Consider the following 25,400-nt stretch of genomic DNA (forward strand, 5'->3'; position numbering starts at 1 on the left):
TCAAGCATGACAGAATATTTTCAAACGTGAAATGATAAACTCCAGCTCTACCGCAGTGTGAAGCATCACACGCAGCGGTGGCAATCTCATAAAAGGCTTACACAGCTAATGAGGTTAACTTTTAAAAGAGGAAATGAGCATGAATTATAACTTCATGGAGTGCAATGATCACCAAAGGGAGCGCAACTAAACATCTAAGCTCTGTCTGTGGATTTCTGCTAATATCAATTAAGGTTTCTGCATTATAATCATTCTCACAAGAGAGCGTCTGTGTGTAAAACCTCTGCTTTTGTCATTATTTTGTTGTTCTTCGTTATAATTTTCTAGTATTTATCATTTGGTTCTTTTAGTAACTTGTTTGGAGGCTCGTCTCGCATTAACATATTTTCAGAGAGAAGATTTGAGTTACTACAGGACTAAACTGTTTTAATTAAACCTCAAGGTGGCAGTTTTAACTTCAGATTAACGCTGTTTATCAGTGAGGAGTTTTAATATTTATTAGTCTTTTTCAAATCCTAATCACTTCAAGGGTTTTGGTGTTGTGTTTGTGAAGATGTACTCTCTGCTTCCATTGTTTTTCCTGTTTTTACTCATCCACTTCAAACAAATTATCAGCGCTCTGCGGTCTGTTCCAGCTTTCACGAGAAGCCTCAGGCCAGTGTGGCGTGCACACTCTCACACTAATGAGGACTTAGACAGGTGGTTTAAATCAATCTTGTTTAATTTAGTCCAGGACTCCATATCCAAAACTTCGATATTTTACAGAAAACTACTTTAAATATGATAGTGGCATCTAGATAAAAGTTTCCTCCTGTGTTAACTTCTACCCTGTCCATTCCAAGCCAAACCGTTTATTAGAAATAATATGTAACAGAAAAAAACATGGTATGTACCATTTTGGGAAATTAGGTTAATGGAATCACCATATGTGTTTAATAATTATGATAAATGTCTCTTAAACTTTCCATTAAATTTTTCTTGAATTGTTTAACCTCCTCCTCACTTATGTCTGCTCTCTCTGGGTTACCAGGATATGGCCGGCCTGCTGAAGCCAGAAGCCAGCAAGCTTCTGATCGGTGCTCTCAGAGACCGTTTCCCAGATGTTCCCATCCACGTGCACACACACGACACAGCTGGAGCCGGCGTAGCGGCCATGCTGGCTTGTGCTGCGGCTGGAGCTGACGTTGTGGATGTGGCTGTGAGTATTCATCATGTTTGTTCTAAAGATCATTTAAGTTAGTTACAGACGAGGTAGCTGTCTTCACAGTTAAGTTTCATATAAGATATGTGTATTAAAAAACATTATTTTAAAAGCCTGGAACCTGTTCTGTTTTGGTTCTTGCGCCTAATTTTGAACTGTTCAGAATATTTTGACGAAAAATAAACTAGTTCAGAACCTGAAAAGTTCAAATGGAAACAAAAAATATCAGTTTTTCTTGAACTAAAGTGCGAACATACAGCATCAGTGGGCAAGTCATATTCAAAAGATTGGAGGAGAGGATGACAGAGGAAGACAGCAGCAATGGAGAAATCAAGCAGGAAAACATCAGATAAAAAAGGGCATCCAGTAGTCTTATTAAGAGTGGGTTCATGCTTTTTTTTTTTTTTTTTTATAAAAAAAAATCTATCATAACAGAACAAAAGCTTGCAGATCATCAACTACTGCTACTACTGTTTACTGCTGTTGTACATTGTGCAATGCTTTGTGTTGATGACACATCCTCAATTAAAATGGTTACACACAAAACTGGGCTGATTAGCACCAAAGTTCCTGAACAGCTAATTTGGTGGTAGGAGGTATGTTAGATTTTAAATGTTTCTTATCATAAAGCAATTCAATAATTCTCTAATTTCTACTGACTGGCGAAAGTTATGCCTGCCATGTTGCCAGTACAAACTGCTGGAGTAGTTATTTGTAGGACTAGGTCCAGCTTTAAGTTAATCTTCTATTACAACAGAATGAACAAACATTTTCTACCATTTGCAGCACTTTGCATTGTGAAATGTCACTTAACAAAAAAAGACAGAACAACTGTTGTAGCTAGGAACATTCCTCTTACTGTGTTCACTGACGCATGCTACCAGCAATGGGAGTTTCATTAAAACAATTGGCTGCTATTTGCAGTTTGGGGCCGTTCTGCTGTTCAAGTCTTTGTAAGGCTTTATGAAGGAAAACAACTGACTGTCCACCAGATCAGACACTAAAACCATGTGTTTGTATTACTCCCATTGGTTTACTTGGTTAAATTTTGTCTTTTTACTCTGCCGAGTAATAAAATACTTACGTTGAAATACACAAAAGCAGAAAGGAAGTCCAAGACCTAAGGGTTTCTGGAGGTAAAACTTTTGTCTCTTTTGATGGGGAATTGGTGTTTTGTGCTCTCTTCCCATTAATCATTATATTTTGTACAGATTTATGCATATGTGCACACAGATTTACGGGTTATTACACCATACTTCTTGTGTATGCAATTAATCCGCTAACTGTGGAGCCACATAGTGCACTTTTACAAAGACTTTTACAAAGGCTCTTAGTCATACAGTACTCATATTGATTGTCACTCTCCAGGTCGACTCCATGGCTGGGATGACCTCTCAGCCCAGCATGGGAGCCATGGTGGCCTGTGCCAAGGGGACCAAGCTTGACACTGGTAAGTGACAAACTCACCAGCCTGTTAACATCAACTGTGGCACCAGACAGTTTGTTTGTTTTAAAAGCATTACAAGATCTGAAAGAGAGAAGAATTTGTGTAGATACATTTTTGGTAGAAGAAGAACAGAAGAACACTATCAAATATTATTTGAATTCACTCAGTTTAATATAGTAACATCAATCGTATAAAGAACAGGTTGCGAAAAATTTGTTGGAACAAACACCTTCACATTTCCCCATAAAGCTTTTAATGTAGCATCTAGCTGTTAATGAGACAGAACATCTCTTAGATCGCCAGTCTCACTCAGAGCTTTCTTTCTGAGACTCTCCTGCTTTACATAAGGGAAAAAAAAATCAATTAACAAATCAATAAATGACAAAGTGCATCAGTAGTTATGGCCCTCAGTCAGAAGGAGCGACGTATTCTGCTCAGTGTTAATGTACACAGCCAATTATAAGATGGAGATGGAAACAGTAGGGAGATGGACCAAAAAAATGAAAGAGGCTGGTGGGGTCAAAAAAATGTGATGCTTTGTTAGACAAAACATTCCTGATCCATGAAATGATGAACATTTTACTTATTAGAATTTGTTGGTCTAAGGTCAAAGTGTCAAGGTTACTATGGCCTCACAAAATGTGTTTTTGTCCATAAATCAGGAATTCATATACTAAGTTGACAGATTTTCATTTCTCAGCATCACATATCAGAATCAGAAGGGGAGACATTTGGTCAGTTACTGAAATGGTGACACTAATTTGGGATGCCCGCTTGAAACTGTGCCGATTGTGCTGCCAGGAGAAAGATGTGTGTGAAGCATCCATGTTTTCACAGACATGGATGGTAACTGTAACTGCAACTTGACGAGTATGCATAGACCAACAAGCGAGAGGCGGTAATTCTAAGTGTTTGTCTAATGAGCAGCCCTCCCTGTAGCATTTAGGGGCCAAAGGCTTTTTCCAGGGCTGCTTTTACATACTCGTTACATAGTCGGTTACTCATTTGCTTTCCCATCCCACGCTCTGCTTCCATCACACATCTCTCAGTCACACTCTGGACCACAACGGCTTTACTCTATCTTCTCAGGAGGTCAACAGATAAGTGGAGGGATGGATTTATAATACGCTCATTCCCCTTTAGGTTTCCTGTTATCCACTGTGTTCTATTCAATGTAATTTTCATGGATTGCGCAAAATCTGGAGCCTCTCCCACCTCTGATAGCTGACCTGGCCTACTGACCTCTGCTCCCACTGCAATGGGAGTGCTGTGGAAAATATATTAAAGCAGCCAGCTGAAAACTGCTGTTAGAAATTGAAGAAACATGAAACAGGCTCAGTGAATTAAAACCGATGTGGAGTTTGCTGCTTAGTTATGTAGAGTAATGCTACTGGGAAAACTGACTCAGCCCCACTAACTAGATCTGATAGCTCATTTCCATTACTCAGAAAATAGCAAAAGCCCTGCTAATTTTGTTTACACTATATTCACACTACACAGCTAATGTATAGCCTGCTGCTGTAGTGCAGGGTACTTTTAACATTAAAAGCTGTTTGTTACTGTATAAATGCATATGATTTTTTTACTGGACAATTCAGTATATGCCAAGTCCTCCCCGTGTTCTGCTCTGATGATGTTGGTACAGGCAGTTTACCACCTCTGGGCATAAGAGACACATTATTTCCAATTAGCTTGCTTCTTGATAAACATGTGGTCTTCGGGGGAAAAACTCTCACTAATGCCTATCAACGACTTGTTGTGTCCTATAATAAAATGATTAGCTCTGATGCTAATATTCCGTAGCACATAATGGTTAGTTTGAAACTCATACCCACAACCCCTTTACACCTGCTGCCTATGTAGGTTAACTATTTTTCATTGTTAAGTAGCTAATTATAGTTTTATGTAGTTTCCCCAAAACTGATCATAATGTCTTGACAAACCCAGGAGAACACTTTTATATCACTGCAGCACAGAGAGACCTTAAATCACTGGTCAACAAAGGCAAGACTTTCAGCAGGTGCTGAGTTGCTCTTAAAAAAAGGCAATGCTCTGTGTATTCCTGGGCCAGTTTAGTTGTGATTTGCAGCACATAATTTCCATGGATGAGTGGCCAAACAGACAAGATGATGTCACAGTAATATTTGCAGTGCAGCTACGGCAGTGTTGTAAAGCACAGGATGACAGTAAACACCAGGGCTTGGTGTTGTTAGTCTCTCGGGCCGTCCTTCAAAGTGAAAGGATTTCTTGACTCATTGTTAAATATTGCTGCGGAAACAATCATACAGGGAGAAATCTGTCATAGAAGAGGAAGCAAATTCTGTAATAGTCCATAAAGCAACACAGCAACAGAGCCATTAGGACCTGCTGTGTTTTGAGGATGATGTGTGGCTTGTGCTTCGAAAGGAAAACGACTTCACTGCTGCTCTCTCCGTCTACACATTTAACCCGCAGCTGAACGCAACAGGTTCACATCCATTCTCTCGGGCCGGCAAATATTGTTCTGGGCAATATCAGAAAATAAGCAGGAAGTATCAGAGAGAGGGGAAACTCTCCCATCATTTAGTTACAGTCCAAGTTAGTGACAGAATATCAATTTGTGGGCACACAGTTCCCAGAAAAAAAGTATAGAGGGGGAGAAAGACAAGGTCGTTACTCAAGAGCGAGAGGTTTTCAAGTGTGTCAGTTTATTCATGGAATTTCAATATGCTTCACTTGAGACTGAGATTGGGATGCAGGATGTCTCACACACACACACACACACACACACACACACACACACACGTGTGCATACTTATAGTGTGTCCTGATGTGACCCTGCTGGTACATGCATTATGCATACATGCAGACAAACTCTTTCCAAATTCTTTTCTACCTGTCACCTTGTGCTCGTCTGTTCTTTTCATCTCCGTGTCTCTTTATGCTTCTCCCTCCTTCCATCAGTTTGCCTATCGCACTACTTTTGTAATCAAGGGGAGCACTGCCTTGGATACTTCCATACCTTCCTGACCTTAGTCTGTTTACTGCTTTCCTTCCCTCCCTCCCCTCTTTCTCCCATCTCCGTTACAAAGCAGCAATCAGTGTTGTGCAGTGTGCTCTGCCTCCTCTATCTCCCTCCCTCTCTCCGCTCTGCCTTATTTTCCCTATCACCCCCGCTTCTTTTGCATTGTCTCTCAATCCACCTCCTCTTCCCTCCCTCTCACTCAGTGACAAAGCAATTAACAGCACTTTACATGCCTGTTTCACTCCCTCAAACTCCCTCACTCTTTGCTCCTTCATTTCCACTCCCTCCGTGTCTCCCACAGCATCTCTTTGTCCTAAAGAAACAGCAACGGCAGCGCTTTTCTGGTTAATTCATTTGTCTTTAAGCTGTCACTTTATTTATTCAGTCAGCCAACAGTGCACACACACACGCACGCACGCGCGCGCGCACACACACACACACTCATGCATTTTAAAAGTCATACATATTCACAGACACTCATGCAGCTGAATGATGACACACATTAGAGTGGTCCTTGTGTTTATTTGACACAGCATTTACTGGCTTTCTCATGCATCATGCATGGATATAATTGATGAGGATTTTTTTGGCTGCCATAACAATGCAGCCATCTAAGATGTAGTAGTGATCAAACACACAGGAGAATGTACACTCTCCGCACAAAGCATAGATGTTATGTGGGCACCCACAGCGAGGCAGGTGAGCCACACATTTAGCTTCTGGTTCCCCTCTTTCATCTCTCCCTTTCTTCATCTGTCTGTGCTCAATTTTCCCTTCTTTTCTCCCTGAATCCTCTGATCTGTCTCCCTTCATGGTTAGCTCTCATTGTCTCATCAGCCACAAACTGTGTGTGTGGCAGTCTTTCAACAATGTGCTGGTGTAGAGAATGTGTGCACAAGTCTATGAATGCAAATATGTGTGTTGGTCTCCTGCATTAGTGAATTTGCGCTGCTAATGAGTTGTATATTGAGGCCACTTTGTCACTGCCAAGCAGCCATCTAGATGACTGATTTACAGTATGTGCGTGCTCGTGTGCCTGCATGTCTGTGGTATACATACACAAAGCATCGTGGTTTAGTGATTGATGATTTTGGGAGAGCAACCATCAGTCCATAAAAACAATGCTGTATTTACCTCCAGTTTGATTTAGCAAATGTCAAGATCCATAGCTGTTCTCCATATTTATAGGATACAAGGTAAAATAAACCTTTTAATCCCACAAGGCAAGTTAAGGTCATCACAATAGCAGAAAAATGATTTAGATGAAAGACAGTATTGTTGTGCTCGCTTCATTATGGCCAGCTTTCCTGACGGTGGAGAGACAGATGCTCCTGCCATCGCTCATCGCCAAAGCACTTTCCTGATAATTGAAGTCAGTTGATTCAACTTAACTTTGTGCTTTCGTAGGACTTTCCAGCTTACACAGGTGTGGTGTTGGGCTAATTAGACTTCTGCTCAGGAAACTCAAGGCTTGTGGAAGGAATTTTTTTTTTCTTTTCTGACAGCTGCTGCTACTAGCTCAGCTTCCTCCCCAATAAAAGTTCTTGGTTTCAAACCACACTTTAAAATACATGTACATGTACTTAGACCCTTTAGTAAAAGTACCAATACAGAAATCTGAATACTCAGTTATGAGGAAACGTCTTGCATTTGAAATGTTGTTTAAAGAAGTGTTTCACTGTTGTAACGAAGATCATTTCATGAAATCTGGCTGTCTGTGCAGTAAAAAGACACAAATACTTTTTAAACTGGTTCTATATGACCAGCGAAAACAGAGAAAAGGGGCCGCGACATTCGCTTTTGCTCAAGAGGTAGAAAACCTACAATTCCCAGAATGCCACGCCCCTCCCCTTCGGGGGTGAGCTTGGCTTTGCTCCATGGCTTTGGTCGTTTAAGTGAACAAAATGGCGGGCGGCAGTTTACAAACAACACCGAGTAGCAGTGAAACGGTAAGCTAAAAAATGTTTTTGAAAACGTGAAGGACGAGAAAAAGGCAAGGCAGTAACGTAACATTGGTTTATATGTTATCAGCACAACCAAGTTTTACCGTTTATCTCGATTTGTTCGGCTTCCGTTTTTACAGTACAGGTAACATTAACGCACACGTACTGTACACAAATTCGGATACTAGCCAAAGGGGGCAGTAAAATGTGTTTCTGAAAACCGTTAGTGATGATACATTTACGATACGGTGACAGAGTGTTGGTTTATATTTGATAAGCAATGTGTAGTTTTATGTTTCGCCTGAGTTTGAGTGAGACAGAGAAGGGGGCGGCTCCTGCTAACGCACGCTATTACGATAGTCTTCCACAGCTGGTGCAAAATCGGCGGTGTATCCCTGTAAGTACAAGGGGTGACGAATTATCAGCAAAATGTACTCAACGTGTCAAAAGTAAAAGCACTCGTGACCCCCCGAGACTAATACATGACATAAGATTGTGTGCATAAATGTGTAAGCAACATTATACTCTTGTAACGTTAACATTAGCTTGTCGAGATGGAGCTAGTGTTTAATGCTGTATACAGTTATGTTAGGTAGTTTAGTGCAGCAGTTCCCAAAGTAGGGGTTAGGCACCTCCAGAATGGCCACTAGATTATTCTGAGCGGTCATGAGATGGTAAATGTGATAGAAAATAAAAGAAAAACGCATATTGTAAATATTTACCTCTTTGGCCCTCAAATAGTTTTTTTAATAAAGAGAAACAAGACAAGGGGGAACAACAAGACATGGCTGTTTCGCGAGAAAATAAAAGCCAAAAAGACTGGGAACATTAATGTTAAACTTCTGTTTTGTAAGCTTTTATTGTCATTATTATTATTTTATTTTTATTTGTAATTTTTTGGCAAAATTTAAAAAAAACTCAGATAAATACAGCGGAGTAAAAAATACATAATGTCCCTTTGAAATATAATTAAGTAGAATGATACAGTGGCACAAAATGAGAATACTTGATTAGTACTTTCAACCACTGAGATAGAAATGATTTTGCTCTGCAATATGCTTTTAAATACAGTCTTTCAGCTAAAGTAAGCATTTCTTAAGACAATTTTTCCTCTGCCAGTATATTAAAGGAATAGTTGAGCATTTTTGGGAAGTTTGCTTACGGTATTCGCTGTCTTGGTAAGAATTAAGGGAGAAGATGTATACCAGTCTTTACAGTATTAAGCTGGAGCCAGCTGTCGTTTAGCATCCTTTTGATGCCAGTGTGGAGTTTAATTTGCTCAAGATTTATAAATTTTACAACTTAACTGAAAGGGTGCATCTTCACATTTCTTGCTAATTCAAGTAAATCCATCTTAAATTATGTCATTTGCTGTTTGCTTCTCTGTGTCAAGTCGATGCATTTTGCTCATTATACCATATCACGCCAAATGTGGACAGTGTCATGTTATAGTGAGATATTTCCAGCACAGTCACCAATTTGTTGTTATTTTTTGTCTGTGTGTCAGTTACTGTCAACCAGAGAGTTACAGTGTGTCCTTATTAAAGAATCTTTTTTTTCCCACAAAAATATTTGCCAATCCATCACAGAAGAATCAGACATGATATTTTTTGCACCCACAGCAGCTTCAGTACAGCTCAGCAGAGTACAATTTGTGCATGGGGGCTGAGCTCTTTGTGTTGTCAACTGGGAGCGCTCACAGTTAGTGCTGCAGCTTTATATTTGATAGAAACTTGCAAATATCTGCCCTGTCTACTAATTCAAAGCCATGAGCGCATAAAAGTGAGCATGAGGTGTTCACCTAGTGAAACTTGAACTGACTTTTCAATCATCAGAGGATGCTGACACATTGAACATGCCGCCACTTCCCCCTGTAAATTGAGGCTGTAATTTTACAATGGCAGCATAAATGAAAGCTGCAAAATTAGTGTTCTCAAACAGAGAAGGAAATGGACCTATTTACTGACTGGCTTGGCAGGCAGCTGAATTTGAGGAGCAACAACACGCACATTAATTTCACATTAATTTCACAGTAGCTCTATTTCCCCGCCAAGATCACAGTGGAAGCACACAAACACTTTCTGGAGTATGTACTCCCTTTGAATCATGAAAATTCAAGCTTGTCACTCTGTTGTTGGGGTTGTAACGAGCTAAGTTTGTCTCATTAACATGGCTGATTTTTGTCATCATTAGCCAAAAGCTCAGTGTACTGCCATTTCTGTCAGGGCATTAAAACAGATTTTCCCTTTCAAGATAATCAGCTTTAGCACACCTTTACTGGCTGGAGCAGAATGTCATGAATATAAGCAACAGACGCTTTTTTTAAGGATCACAAAACATCACAGAGATTTAATGAGCGGCAAAGGCAAGATGGGAATGTGCACTTAAGGCTAATAAGCGCCTATCACTCTTTACCAAAAGTGAAGCTCAGACTTGTTCAGGCTTTTCTGGCCTGTAACCCATTTTAACCCGCTGGGGTCTCAAGCCTCGCTGGCAAAGCTCGGCAGGATCAGGGTAAATTTGTCATGTAGTTAGATCAATAGCTTGATGCATTTTTATCATTAAAACACGACAAAAATATTGACTGAAACCTCATAATTTATGTACACTTTGTAATGTTACCACTGTCAAATAATGAGATTCTTTAAATTACGTAAATTGGATAAAATTAAAACTTTTCACTTTACTTAGGCACACCAGGGTTGGAGCTGTGAGCTCAGTCCTCATTATGCTAATGTCATGATAAGTGCCTTCACTCTGTCAGTTTCATTCGTTTTATCTTGCGGGGGATGCATGGTGAGAATGCCCACCACAAACATGATAAGATGTATGCAGGTTGAAGCATAAATCACTTGTTTTGAAGTAAGCATTTTTCAGAAGATTGCATACTAGTATAATGCACAGGAGGTGCTTCAAATGATCAGGACAACATGACTTACCTCCACTAAATTTTTATTGACGTGCGATTTTGAACAGCTGTCAAAAAGTAAGCCCCTGGTAAATTACAGTAGCCATGTCTGCTGACGTTTTGGTTTCTCCTGCTGACTAGTTTTAGAATGAGGACCCTGGTAAAGTAGAGCATAAAAACCAGCATACTAGTCTGTGGCTGGCTCATTTCTATACATGCATGCTTCTCAGTCATTACAGTATATGGTTATAACCCTTCATATATCTCCTCATTTTCTTGACTTTAGAATTATATTCAGAACACAAAAATGTGAGCAAAATGTTTTTGCATTTGTTGTTGCCACTTGCTACAGGGTGTCTTCAGACAAATAAAAAGCCTAGTATTTAATGACTTCAGATCAGTGTTGTCAAGTCTCATTAAAAGCAAATGTGCATGGTGACCATTGATTTAATGTCATTTTTTGCTCTGCTCTGTCGCAGGCATCGCTCTGGAGAAGGTGTTTGACTACAGTGAATATTGGGAAGTCGCCAGAGGCCTATATGCTCCATTTGACTGCACGGCCACCATGAAATCTGGCAACGCTGACGTCTATGAGAACGAGATACCCGGAGGACAGTACACCAACCTTCACTTCCAGGTACAGTGCGCTATTCTTGTCATTGTTTTATTGTGTTTTGTGTAAGTGATTGATTTTGGAGCTAAATAAGCTTGCATTTCACAAAGCTCTTTGGTACATTTTTAGCTCCTCAGGATGGAGTATTAGAGGTGGTCAGTGCTTCTGAAAGGATGTAAACAAAGGATAAGCTCAGTGTAACATTACTTCTATATTCACTGTTGTTGCATGCAAACTCCACCTCAATGCACCCAAAAAGTATTTGTGCACTTTTTACTGTAATTTACAGTTTCATTTGTGGACTGTTGAAATAAAACTAGAGGAAAATGAATTTGAATATAAAGTGCAGTCTAAGTTTTAAAAAGATTCTGACAGAGTATGTCTAAGATATAATATTTCAGATATACACCTTTATTTTTTTTTACATGTTTGTTTGGGTGTGTTCAAAGCTACTGAAGATGAAAGTGATGTGACTAAAATGAAACCGAGGAAGTGCAGTCATCTGAGGCACTGTTATGATAGAAACTCACTAAAAATGTTGCTTGAACAACTTATTTTGGTATGGTACATTAAGTACAAACACAAGTCTACAGTGTCGACACTGCCCAGTCACACTCTGAAAAGTGTCACAGACTATTTGAAAGTGACTGAATGCTCAGCGCTGTGCACCCACTGGAAAAAGAAATGTGTATACACATCCTGTTGCCCATTTGTAACCTGCTAACTGTACGTAAATGACTGTTGAACACATGCACTATGTGTCAAATTACAGTTTACAGTGACTTATCGCACTGGCCCACTTGTAATTTGCCATGAATTTAAAAGCTTGACTTCACAAATTATAGCCTCAAATCACAGGCTTGCACTGAGTGACCCAGAATGCCTTGATTCTTTCCTTAAACAGACGAATAAAAAGGTTGCTTTTACTCAACTTATTCATACAGTTGTTTTGTCTCACTGTGGCTCATTGCAGGCTCACAGCATGGGACTGGGAAACAAGTTCAAAGAGGTGAAGAAGGCCTACACTGAAGCCAACAAACTACTGGGAGACCTCATTAAGGTGAGACACGAAGATAAAACACCAGTAGTGTATCCATGCTGCACATTTGCTGCTTGTAAAAAGCTCTAACACCTGGCTTTTTGGTTTTAATGGGAACATGGGTACAAGTGACATTCACTCCTCGGACAAATGACTCTGCAGACGAGAAATTTTCTGCTTTTGCTCTGAACTACTTCGTTTAGCAGTAATGGAAATACTACACCCTTGTGGACGCACTAATTTTAGCCCTTTTAACGGTGCGATATAATAACTGGCTACCACAAATTACTGTGCGTCTTCGTCCAATCAGCGCTTGTACATATTTCAAAATTTAGTCTGCACCAAGTTTGAGAGAGTGAGTGATTAAGTAAGAGCTATAAAAAACCAACTAACTAATGTAACACTATCACTAACCTCCATGCTTTCACTGTTTACTAACATGTTTCCTGGCCTGTGCATTACATAAAATGTGACACATCAGAGAAAAAAAAAGAAAGAGGCATACTCTTGTGCACTGCAGAGCCCTGTACATGGCTATAGTTCAATGGTAACTGGAAAGCAATCTGTTGCCTATTTTTAGTGTGCTTTCTCACATTTAAAAACATACATGTGCTTATTTTAGTGTAACAGGAGATATAAGATAACATTGTTTTACGCATCTTCATTGCTGGTATGTGTCACAGACTATAGTCCAAAGATGTATTTGACATTCCTCTGTTAGCACCTCTTGCCCCGTTTCTGCCAAGCTGCCCTCTCTCCTTGCTTGGCTGAGCTAAACAATCCCAGATTAAGGTTTGGTACATCCAGTATTCTGTGTTGTCTAGATTCACTTTCAGCCTCACAGTCTGTTAGACCCTCTCTGGCATCCCCAGCTTCTCTGGGTACATTTCTTACTCTACCCAAACTGTTTTACCATTTTGCCTGTTCTTTAGACATGTTGATCCTAAACTAGCAAATTACCTTTTCTGTATTCATCTTGACCCTGTCATTTACCCGAGAGTTTTAACTTTTTATTTCAGCGTGATAGTTTTATTCAGCACTGACACTGAATTTTGTGCTTTGTATTGCCCTGCTCTATGTAAATTTGAGTAGAAACTCCAGTGAACTAGTTTTGGGTTGATTTCCTGAAGGGCACATTAATCGTCGTCGTGGAGAGGGAGCTGTATTGCCAATTCTGCAGTCAACAATTTCATTCTCAGCCTAAATTCTCCCCAATTCTGCTTTTTTGTTTTTCATTATCTTTCATTAATTCCTTTGTTTTTCTCCCTTCATTATTTACCATCACGGCTTAGTAATAGATTCATCCCTCTTTCACCGCGTTCACGCTCACTCTGTAATTATTTTGTTCCCCAGTTTGCATTCCCCTTCTTTATCAAGCGGCCCTGTTGCTTTTCTTTTTTCACCTTTCTCTCTTTCTCATTCTATCGCTGCCTTACACACATTTATTCCCCAGCCATCTTTCTTATTTTGCTCTCGCAGGACTGAGATTGTCCAATACTCTATCTCCTCCTCCTCTCTATATCTCTTTTTTTATTCTTTATGTGTCTCTTTCTCAATTTTCATTCATGGGTCCCCACTCCTTTATTTCTTTTCCCCCCTCTCAGTTTTCCTCATCAATTCCTCTCCCCATACTCTATCAATTCAATTAAGACTCGGTGGGCTTCACTGCACAAGCCAATGTTGGCTTAATGTGCCTACGGGTCCTGCGATGCTCTCTGTTGTATCCTGTTAGCTTGACAATGGCTGTGTCTCTCACACAGTTGGCTTGTCGATAAGGGAGATAGAGTGTGTTGTCAGATATAGATATAAAGTAGACGCGCCACATACTGCACTGGTGCTAAGCAGAGCAACCAAGGTGTATACATTGACTGTGCTCTCCCACACATACACGCATCCACAGCAAAAGCCATATCTTAAAAGCCCAGAGTTGTGGGTGAAGGATAGTGTTGTCAGAGGACTTAATTTCCAGGCCACTTGTATGAAAAATGTATAAAAATTAAGGATGGTAACAGATGTGCCCCTCCCCACCATGAAGAAGACAACTCCAATTATGTCTGATTTTTTTTTTTTTTTTAAGTTTTAACGTTTAATCATCATTAAAGCATTTGCATAATAGTGATTTGCATTAACATGATTGCTTACTTTTCCAAGCTTATTAATTCTCTGTAGTCTCTTTAGGGGTGCCATGTCTTATTATTAAGAAATCAAGGTATTTGAACAGGATGTCTTTGAACTGACGAGAAAAAAAAGGCAAAAAGAAGCTCATTGGCTCTCACTTTTAAATAACATCAAAAGTATTCCAGGAGAATGTGCGACAAGTCAAAATTTATTTCCTAAAATGCTCATAAGCCTGTTTTATAGCTCAATATTAAGTCTGGTATAGTCATTACATTGAGCACCCAGTGCAGATTCACCTAATGCAGGGACATAATTCACAATTATAAAGGACATCTGCTCAGCAAATTGAAGGGGTATAAAAAAATCCTATGTCTCTTGAGTTTTCAGCATTAATGCTGATTTGATTAGTCTGTTGTGAAAGTTTGAGGTTAGAAAAAACTGTCCTCTGTGCACTCTCATCTATCATGCAGCCATGAGGTTTGCATATACAGTAGACAGGCAATGTGATTAGTGACAGTGGATGGTTGCCACACTGCCTCCTACAGTAAAAAAAATTCAGACAGCCATTTGAAGGTAGCAGAATATCAGATAAGAAATAAAACGGCATGAGTTGAATAAATGTAAAAGGTTAGCCATGTGTAGCCCCAAATTTAAAACTATTATATAGAACGACTGGCTTTAGATAGGGCCATATTTGTCAGGCTTTGTTGCTCCTCTGTGATGAGTGGCATCGGAAAAACACTGATTTATTGACGTTTAACTGGTTTATTCAGCATTTTTTACCAGTTTTTTTTGTGTCTTTATTGATTTTTCTATAACATAGTCAGATTTGATATTTAAAACATTATACTGCAGGTATTAACATTACATCCACATATAAACAAACACATATAAACATCCCCCACCCTTACAAAAACTTTAACTGAAGTTCTTTCTCTCTTTTAAAGTTTCTCTTGGTATTTAACCATTTTTACCTGTTTTAATCACCTGTTCGTTCGGCTCATGGTAAAAACCTCTTAAATGTAAGAATCTAAAGTAATGTGAGCACATAACAGGCCCTGGGTGAGCGACAACAGTATAGAAGAAAATGCTGATTTGTACCGTGGAACTGCTTCATTCAGTATTTTTCCACCTTTAATCATCTGGTCTGTTTGGTTTGTAGAGAAAGAGACCTCTCTTGATAATGCAGCTCACGGTAAAACCTTCTGAAAAATGAACACTGAAGGAACTCTAATCAGGAGAAGTTCAGCTGGTTGAAATCTGCAGTCCTCACCGCTAGACACCACTAAACTACCCAAAATCTTACACCACATTGCAATGTGTTATTAGGCTTATGCTGTTTTTCCCCATCAGTGAGCTGTATTTAAAATGGATGAGTGTGGTTAATGCAGTGCTGTTCACTGGAAAAGGAGAATGCTAAATTAATAACAGAAAACATCTAAAAGTCTGTCTGGTGAAAGAACCTTAAGAGTGCAGAGCTACAGATAGTGACAGGGATTTTTTTTTGTCTTCTTACAAATGTTTTGTAACATGTCGTCATGTATTTTGCATCCCTCCACTGATGCCCGCCTGCCAGTCCTTTTCCCCTCATAGTTCTCCCAGTCACATAGCAGTGCTCCCGCTCTGACCGCAGTGGTGTAATATCACCTGAATGATATGATGCCAATGCTGACAAACTCTTTGCCAGAAGATAATGGTTCTAATTAATCTCTTCTAGTTCTGGAGCTACTTATTATTTGTGCTTGAGGGCGTATTAGCACCAGAGCGGTTGGACAAAACATACATGAACTGAAGCCTACCGGCGCTGTTTTAATAATGTAGTCTCTTACAATACCAGACATAAGGTAAAACTTTCTGTTGTCAGTATCTTTTTGTTTTACACAAGGTATTTGCACATCTTCTCATGAATTACAGTGAAGAGAGTTTGATTGCTACTTGTTACATTAAGTCTACAAACATCAGCGTTCTGCAGATGCTTGAGTGTTTTACAACTTAAGCAGAAGGAAAAAAGACAGATGAGACTATATGTATATATTTATATGTAGTGCTGCAAGGAATGATTATTTCCATTATCAGTTAGTCCACAGATTATTTTTCTCATTATCATAAGGACTATAAATGTCAGTAAATAGTGATAAATGTCCATCGACATTTTGGGAAATGTGCTTATTTGCTTTCCTGCTGAGAGTTAGATGAGATTGATACCACGCTCTTATTTATGTGTCAGAAGTCTTGTAGTTGCCATGAGGTTTCCAAACGACTCGCCAGGACTCGGCAAAAGTCAGAAATCATCCACAACATTTTATCTTTTACCTTTCAAACCACTTTTTCTGCAAATTTAACAACTGAGATATAATGTGTACATCCCTTAAAGTGTGCGCTGTACTTATCTACAAAAGAAGTACCGGATTGGGACTCTGTATCGGCAGATAATCCATATTAAATGACTTGGGAATGGGGCAAAAAAATATGATCAGGACACCCCTATGTTAAACACATCATGATAACAGACACCTGCTCCACAACCCAGCTGTAATTTAGTTTCACCTCATACTCATTTTTACTTAATAGAGCTTGAACGCATCATTATGTGACTCAGTGCAACCTCTACTCCACTGACTGCTTAGAGGTGACGTGCACCAGCTCTCCTCCTGCTGATTTTAATGGATTTTTTGTTTAGTGTAGCATTATCAAGGAAAAAAAATAGATGCATCCCCGACGAGACTGTAGTGAGTTTATTGCGTCCTCTCATCTCGACAGCATCTCAGCGAAGAGCTCTGTTTGTCCCAAACACATTTTACCGGGACGCAGGCTGCTACAGTTCATATCATTACACAGAATTAAGATTACATAGCCTATTTGTCAAGCAGTCCTTGTATTCTTCCTGTAACTGCTCATTATATTAAGTTTGTGGCCATTAGTCTCAAGCCCTGCTTTTTAGCCTGTGCAAAATTGATGTAGCACAACAGAATAACATCTGCCTCTGCCATTAGTGAATTTCTTTTTATTCAAGGCTGATGACAGTCAACGAGGTGAATATCAGCCAATATCGATTTTCAGCAGTGGATTGGTGCATTCCTAATTTATAGGTGCTGGTTGAAGGATTTTGTACTTTTGGACGGAGCCATGCTATCTGCTGTCTGCGGTCTTTATGCTAAACTAAGCTATTGAGCTTCTGGCTGCAGCTTCATGTTGCACATCTAACTCTTCCATTTCAACTCTTCTTCAAGGACAAAAAGAAGTATAGAAGCACCTTTGTAGAAAAATAAGAAAATCAAAAAGATTCACACTTGAAACTTAAAGCTGATTTTCTTTTTTTCCATTTATGCTTAAAAGAAATTAATTAAACTGTTGATTGACCAAAATGTATCCATTTAATTTCCCGTCGACTGACTAATTGGGTTCATCTTAATTTATTTCATCGCAATAAAACAGTCTAACCTTTAGCAGGCAGTCTATTTTAGTTATCTAAAGTCCTGAAACTGTCATTTATTTGGATACTTCTGAAACTGTACTTTTTCCAGCTCTCTAATGCCTCTTTCCCCTCTTTTTTTCCTACATTTAATTTGAGTTTCTTTTTTCTGTTTTCCTCCCCATTTCTTTCTCGCACAGCTTCATCTGTCACAACATGAGCTTGTCAGTATAAGACGGACAAGTTGTGTTTGTGTGTGTAAGTTCTGTCTTTCTCCTTTACCTAACTTACTGTGTCACTTTCCTTTTGCAATTACAGGCACGTATTCACTCACCTCCATACTCCTAAAACAAACACACATTCAGTGTCTCTTACTTGGAGGTGGAGCACCTCATTGTATTGCCTGTGGGGCTGCAGATGTCTATTGCTCTTGTCTGTTTGCCTCTGTCTCCTCCCCATCGCTTCATCTGTCCATTCCTTTCTCTCTCGCTCTCTCTTCCTGTCGTTCTCTTCATCATCCTGTGTGCTGTCTCTCTTCGCTCTCCCACTCCACTTTCACTTCGTTTCATCCTCTCCTTCATTGCCTCCTCCCACCTTCCCTCATTTTGATTAGACTTCCTTCATGTATCTCTAATCTTTCTATCATTTCTCCACTCCTCCTCCTCCTCTGTGAGTCTCTCGTTATCGCTCCTCTCTCCTGTCTCCTCCTTTCCTGACAGGTACCATTCTTCACTCTGCTCCTGGCTTTGCTGGCTAGCATTATAGGGTTTGTGTATGTGTGTTTATTGTATTTGCCTTCCTTCACACAGACGCACACACACTGTTCCGGGTGATATAATCCTTTGCCCATTAGGGGAGTTTGGATAGAGTTGCTTTTCAAAACAAATTCAAGCAAAGTACACAGACGGATGACACACGCAGGCACACACAAAATCAGCGCCATGCTTTCACACACACATACACACACACTCCACTATACTGGCTTTCTACTGCCAGCTGTGTGGAGTCATGCAAGACCACTTAGTGAGAGCTGTACATTAGTAAGAGTGAGAAAGATGGACAGAAGGCAGGTGAAGAGTAGTGCAAGAGAGCCAAGACACATGGAGGTAGTAGAAATAGAAAGAGCCAGTCAAAGTGGAGGAACGGAGGTGGACAAGGGTGGAACAGGTCTTGTGTGTCAAGTGTGATAATATGAGCCTGCATGAGGAAGTACATAAGGTTGAAGATGAGCTTAAGTGGTGGTGAGAAAGACATGGAAAAATCAGAGAGCTGAGTGCTGCTGCGTTTTGAGGGGAGCAAGCAACATTACTGAATATATATAATGGTTTTAGATGCTTCAGCTCTGTTATTCATATGTAATTTATGTCATATCAAATATAATAAAGCTGAGGTGAATTGAGACATTTTAATGATATGCTCAGTATCCTAAAGTCTTCTGCAGAGATCACATGTCCATTTATTTATTTAAAAATTATATGATGACAATTGATCTGTACCTCTCTTCACACGAACACATTATTGATGAGAGGAGCTGTTTGCAGATGTTTTTAAGTGAAAATCAGATGTTTAAATCCAGGAGAATGGACAGTTTACTTTCACTTTTAATGTGCCTGATGTTCAAAAATGTAGTTGTGGCGGTGGATGATTTATTTGTGGCGGCCCGCCACAAATAAATGAATGTGTGGGAAACCTGACTTAGTCTGAAATGACCGCCAGTTCCATACACATTTAACTATTAATAAAAAGTACTGTATTTCTTACATCTATATTTTTTCATATCTTTGCTCACCCAACTCCATATGCAGTATATGTTTACCTTTCTTCCAGGGCTACATAATACAAGGAAAATATGCAATAATGATTTTACTTAGAGTAATACAAATGGATATTAAAGTGTACTCACTTATGTCTTTTTACCGCTTACAGTATACTGCTAAAATACAACACACTACTTGTTGAATTTCTAAAAAAGAAAATTCTTTAGAACAAATTTAACTGAACCCAAAAGACACCAAATAAAAAAAATGTCACATTTTAATATGCTGATACTAGTTTAACTAACTTAAAATTTCCTGAGCAATCTTTTGTATTGTTTCTCGATATTGCAGTGACAGTTAAAAAAACAATATATTGTGCAGCCCTACTTTCTGCTTACATCTTCTTAATGCATATAAACTGTGAAACAACATAAAATACACTAATATAGGTTGTTATTCTGACGTTGTCCTGTAGCCAGTTATTATATTCACTTTATCTTGACTGCTAAAGACCAAAGACCAAAGGTTTTCTTTATAATGAGCATTATAGCCTCACAAAGCTGCTGTCGTAGCTGTGGACTATTTGTCTGCAAACAGTTTCAAAATGTGGTCAATGTTGGCTGACTCTAGATAGAATAACAACTTGCCTTTTCTAGTGGATTGGGTGTGTGCAGAGGATAAAAAACAGGTTACTCACAATAGTTCAACAGATAAAAAAAAACAGCAAATGAAGTTGGGGTTTGTTTTGTGTTGCCCCTAAATTTACAAGCATTGCTGTTGCAGAGAGAAAAAGCAACATTATAGAAGATTTAAAGCAATCAACCTCCCCTTTAATATGTGCTTACATGGTTAACAGTGTGGTCTGTTTGTTTTGGACTGAGGTGTGAGCTTCTGACATAATTAACACCATGCCATCATTTAAAATGAGAGGATTCAGCAGTGAGGGGTCTGAGCTCAGCTACACACAGGAAAAAAACAGATTTTTCTAACCCTTCACGACCAGGCTGTGATTTACTGCACTCCTCATCTAAAAATATAGAAAAGCTCACACATCACATAGAGCTCACACATGGTTGGAAACACGATTTTCTTTTCCTATGTGTGATGCACCTAGAGAGAGATGAAGGTGGGTGATTTATCAACAGAGATTGATAGTGAGAGTAACACTTTAAACTGTGGTTAAAGGGGGAAAAGGAATATTTGGCATAGGGACAAAGGAAAAGAGGGATGGGTGCAGGATGGAGGTGATCCATGTGGAAAGAGCAAAAACTCAACATCATGGCTGTTAGTGTGAAGATAGAATATAGTAGTGAAGCGAGTTAGAGGGGGATGGAGTAAGAAGGATGGATCATGAAGACAGATAATAAAGAGGAGTAACAATTCTTAATTTTACAGTGAAAAAATGAGAAAAATAGACTCTGGAGACAGAAAGATGTAGGAAACAATAGAGAGTGGCAGACGGGCTGAAGGTAAACAGGGAATGCACAGTCATGCTGTTTTCTTTGGTCTCCGATAGATTTCGAGTAACTCGGCAGTGAGCTTTTGTTATGCAGCTATACCAAGTTAATGGCCTCTCCAGGGATTTCAGGAGCCCATTCAAATCTCTTAAGCTTTTCTGTAAATAGTTGTTCTGTTAAAGCAATGTATCATTATCGCCTCTATTCACAAACCCAATCAAACTGAGCTTTAGGTGTTGCAGCAGGGACCTTCTGAAGGGAAGTGCACACTTGTTTCAGTCAGCAGGATGCTTTTTTTTTCTTGTATCTTGCTGGGAACGCATTGATTTGCTTGCGAGGCTCCTTTGAACATTTGTGAAGTGGTTGTGGACTTGGGTTGTTTTTAAAAAGATGTAGCTTTTCACTGTGAGATTAATTGTAGTGACGGTATTCAAATAACTTGTGCCTGAACAACTGGAATACACCTCCTGGTTCCATTTCTAAATAGAGTCTTGCAGTCGAAGGAGCTATTTCAAGTGCCACAGACAATATGGGGATTTTTTTAGGCTTGTATGGTACTGAAATCATCAGTGCAAAAGATTAACAACTGTGAGAAAAAAAAAAAAAATATAACTTTATATATATATATATTTAAAGGGTAAAACATAGGCTTACGCACAAGTAAGGTGATAAGTTAACTGTAACTCCTATTATGCATTTTGTCGAGAAAAATTCAATCATGAAGCTTATGACATTGAGAAAAGTGAATCATGATATATAGTTTTCATCAATTCAGTTTTGACTTCTGGATCAATTTTGAATTAATGCAGTCAAAGTAACGGTAGTTTTATGAAAGCAGCAATAGCTCAGTGTAAAATGATTCTAGTATAAGTGAAAGTCATGCTTTCGAAATCTCGGGTAGAAGTACAGAAGTATCAACAGCAAAATGCATTTAAAGTATCCAAAGTAAAAGTACTCCCCTGTCTGTGTGACATTATATTATTTGTTTATATAATATATGAATCAGTAGTTAAATGTATAACAAATTAATCTATAATGCATAATAATTTAGAAACTGAGAATTTTGTATGCATAACCTTAATCTGAAAAGTGAAGTAACTAATGCTGTCCACTAAATGTAGTGGAGTGAAGCGTACAATCATTGTCTCTTAGATAAAGGGGAAGTAGAAAGTAACATGAAATGGAAATACACAAGTAAAGCACAAGTACCTCAAAATTATACTTGACTAAATATACTTAATTACTTTGCACCACTGAATGCAGTAACTGAAGGAGCTATCAAATCTTGGAAAATCTCTAGACGATATCACCCATTTATCTGTTATAAACCTCTGCAAATGGCTTGTAGTGAACGCTTTGTGCACAAAACGAAAGCAGTTGGGGGCGCCCTGGTAGTCAAGGGGTTAAGACACTGACCATGAACTGCAACTTCCACTGGATTGTGTCCGGCCAGGGACCCGTTGTTACCAGTCAATCTCCATCGCTCTGTTTTCCTCGTTTGCTTTGACTGCGAAATATACGAGATGTAACAAATGAATTAGAGTCTTAATGTTGTTTGATATGCAAATATGTCTTTAAAGATATACTATAAAGTATCTCTTAAAAAAGAAAGAAAATCTATAGACTTATACAGAATTTACTTTATGTAGAAGTGTGTGGTGGTTTCTTTTTCTGCAGGGACTCTGCAGTCTGCCTGTACTGTCTTATTATCTGTTTTTGGGGGGTTAGGGTAAGCAACATGCATCCAAGAGACATCCAAGAAACGCATAAAGTGAGATGAAATGAGAGTGAATGTCTCGTTGGCTTTTACTTTCACTTGCTCTGGCTACAGATTTATATAACTGAAAGCACGTGTTACAAAATGGGGGCGTGAGACATGAAATGTCGCGAGCAATTATCTGTCAAAGACAACAATATACTATATATAGAAAATACCAAGAAATATACCTAGAAAGTACCCAGTTTATCTTTAAAGGTAGCATTCTACTCAGTAACTGATGTATTACTGTAGCACTGATGGCATTTACTCTCCACAACAAGTTATAGTGAGGTAGTTGGTAGTCCTGTCATCACGAGAGATCAATGGCTCTTACACACACACACACACACACACACACACTCACACACTCACTCACTCACTCTCATGCAGTTGGACTGTGCTTGTTTGAAGACTAAAGTAATCTCAGGAGATCAGATAACATCATAAGCACCCAGTTCTCAGGGGAGATGTGGTAATCCCAATGCAGCGTTTGTAAATGAGTGCATGTGTGTGTACTTCACGTCTCTTTGGCATCACATCTCTTAGAAATAGATATGAAGTTCCGAATTTTTTTTTAAGAATGTCAGTTTGATCTATATTCACTCATTTTCTCGTATTTTCCTCTCTGTTTTTCATCTGATATCGACAGAATGGACTAATTGCCACATAAATAGGCATCTTGTAATGAGTGTATGCCCACTCTTTGTTCTCTCTAGTCCTTCAGCTGTCAGTACTGGAGTCGGGCTCATAAACAGGACACTTACCCTCTGCTGGTGTCTCCAAAATGTGAGACTAGTTTTAAAATTGAAAGCATTTGGGTCCTGAGATGAGACTGTTTCTTTCTCTTTTCCCCATTTTCACTCTTTGATCACATTTAATAATAAGGCTTTTAGAATTGAGTACAAACAGGAATATCTGTGTGAGAGACACAGATTTAGCCAAAGGGGGTTTTCAGGTCTTTTATTGTTAATGAATCATATTAATTGACCTCTTTCTCTCTTTAATGTTCTGAATATCAAATGGAAGTGAACAGGAAGCCTTAAATCTGTCTCTTCATTCATTACAATGGAAGAGTAATGTGTGCAATTTGATGTTTGCATCAGTGTCCTGTTCACAGTCAAAAAAAGACTCCACTTATCACCATTATGCTAATAGGGATCGCTATTACCATAATGATATGCCATTATAAATAATGAAAGAATGAATACATGTGATTTTAATGAATGTTTTCCTCGCTCTTTCTTCTTCCCTCTTTATTTCCAGGTTCATTCTGTTTTCATAGAGAAGACCTGTGTAGTTTAGTTCGTGGCTGCCAAATCAAATGATTAAAGAGATTGTATAGATATAAACATCTTTTCATTTCTCATTCTGCTTCCCCGGCCCTCCCTTTTCTCCAGGTCACTCAGTACTTAATCTTCACAGACAGCATCTTCATTAAAACGACAACTCTGTCACCACTTTTCTCTGTTTGTGAAATCATTGTGGATGTGCATCCCTACCTGCACACTGCTGACAGGAAACTACACAGCAGGACTTTACAGAGAAAAATAGTGCAAGCCTGGCAAACAGTGGCTGTAACTTCTGCTTTTTGGAGTAAAACTAAAAGATTAGACCATAGAAAACTGTAATATTATCCAGAATAGATTCTCTATGTGGGTTTTTCTGATGTTTGTCAGATTAAAAGGCCAGTGGTCACGTACCGGAGAGAAATAATACTACCTCATCTCGTCCTAAGCAAACTGAGATATCATCTGCTTGCAGAGGCTGCACTTTAATATCTTGTGCTCAGTCTGTGGTGAAATAGAATATCTTACAGAGGGCTAAACTGAGCTGATATTAGCTCTTCTTTTCATCCTCCACTTCCCCTCCAAAAAAAAGGAACAGGTTCAACATATTAAGACATAAGTTTGATACTTAGACCTCTGTCTTCCTCTCCCTCAGGTGACTCCATCCTCTAAGATTGTTGGTGATTTGGCCCAGTTCATGGTGCAGAACAACTTGACCAGGGCAGAAGTGGAGGAGAGGGCAGATGAATTGTCCTTCCCTCTGTCTGTGGTTGAGTTTCTGCAGGGATACATCGGGATACCACATGGAGGATTCCCAGAGCCGTTCAGATCCAAGGTACAGTGGCTTGTCCTGTTTGCACACATACATGACATTTTTTTCTTCTTGTAGTTTAATGTCTTACGTGGATTTCATGAACACTGATTTGAATTTTTAAGGCAGTTTAGGACTCCAAAAAAATCAAAAAACAAAAAACCCAAACTAAACTCAATTGAAACTTTTAATCTTTGTCTTCTTAACTTCTTCCTTCACTTTAACTTTTTATAGAGCCAACACATAGCACAAACGCATGCACACGAGCTAGTTGGCTTTGTTTTCTAGTGTTTTTAACTCCAGTTACAACCTTGAATTCATCACATAAAGGCACAAGTGTATACACACATACAAATTCAGTCACTTGCTTGGTTACATCAGACTGTTGCCAACAGTGAAGAAAACCGTGATACTGCTCTGTCCTCTTATCTCCTCTCCGTTCCTTTACCTCTGTCTACTTCTTTTGTCTCCTCTTGTCAAGACTGTGAACAGCAAGGGAGACACTCTCATGTGCACCAGGGGCCAACAGCCTACAGTCTCCCCGGGAGAGCTGCATGAACACACACAGACGTGAATAGAGGCAAATTTGTCACATTCTCCCAAAAACCTGCTGACATATTGGCACACTTGACATTTCCCAAAAAT

General features: G+C 39.1%; 1 protein-coding gene across 2 annotated transcripts in view; it reads left to right on the forward strand.

Annotated features, from left to right (window-relative positions):
• The window catches only part of pcxb (pyruvate carboxylase b), a 350,229-nt gene that overhangs the window by 296,148 nt on the left and 28,681 nt on the right, over positions 1-25,400 (forward strand). For both annotated transcript variants that reach the window (XM_042512173.1, XM_042512174.1), the window contains exons 18-22: positions 1,031-1,198; positions 2,570-2,651; positions 10,983-11,140; positions 12,090-12,176; positions 24,600-24,779. In XM_042512173.1, the coding sequence (XP_042368107.1) occupies positions 1,031-1,198; positions 2,570-2,651; positions 10,983-11,140; positions 12,090-12,176; positions 24,600-24,779 (675 nt within the window). The remainder of the gene's footprint in view (positions 1-1,030; positions 1,199-2,569; positions 2,652-10,982; positions 11,141-12,089; positions 12,177-24,599; positions 24,780-25,400) is intronic.

This window comes from Plectropomus leopardus, chromosome 23 (genome assembly GCF_008729295.1).
Source record: "Plectropomus leopardus isolate mb chromosome 23, YSFRI_Pleo_2.0, whole genome shotgun sequence".
Classification (NCBI taxonomy): domain Eukaryota; kingdom Metazoa; phylum Chordata; class Actinopteri; order Perciformes; family Serranidae; genus Plectropomus; species Plectropomus leopardus.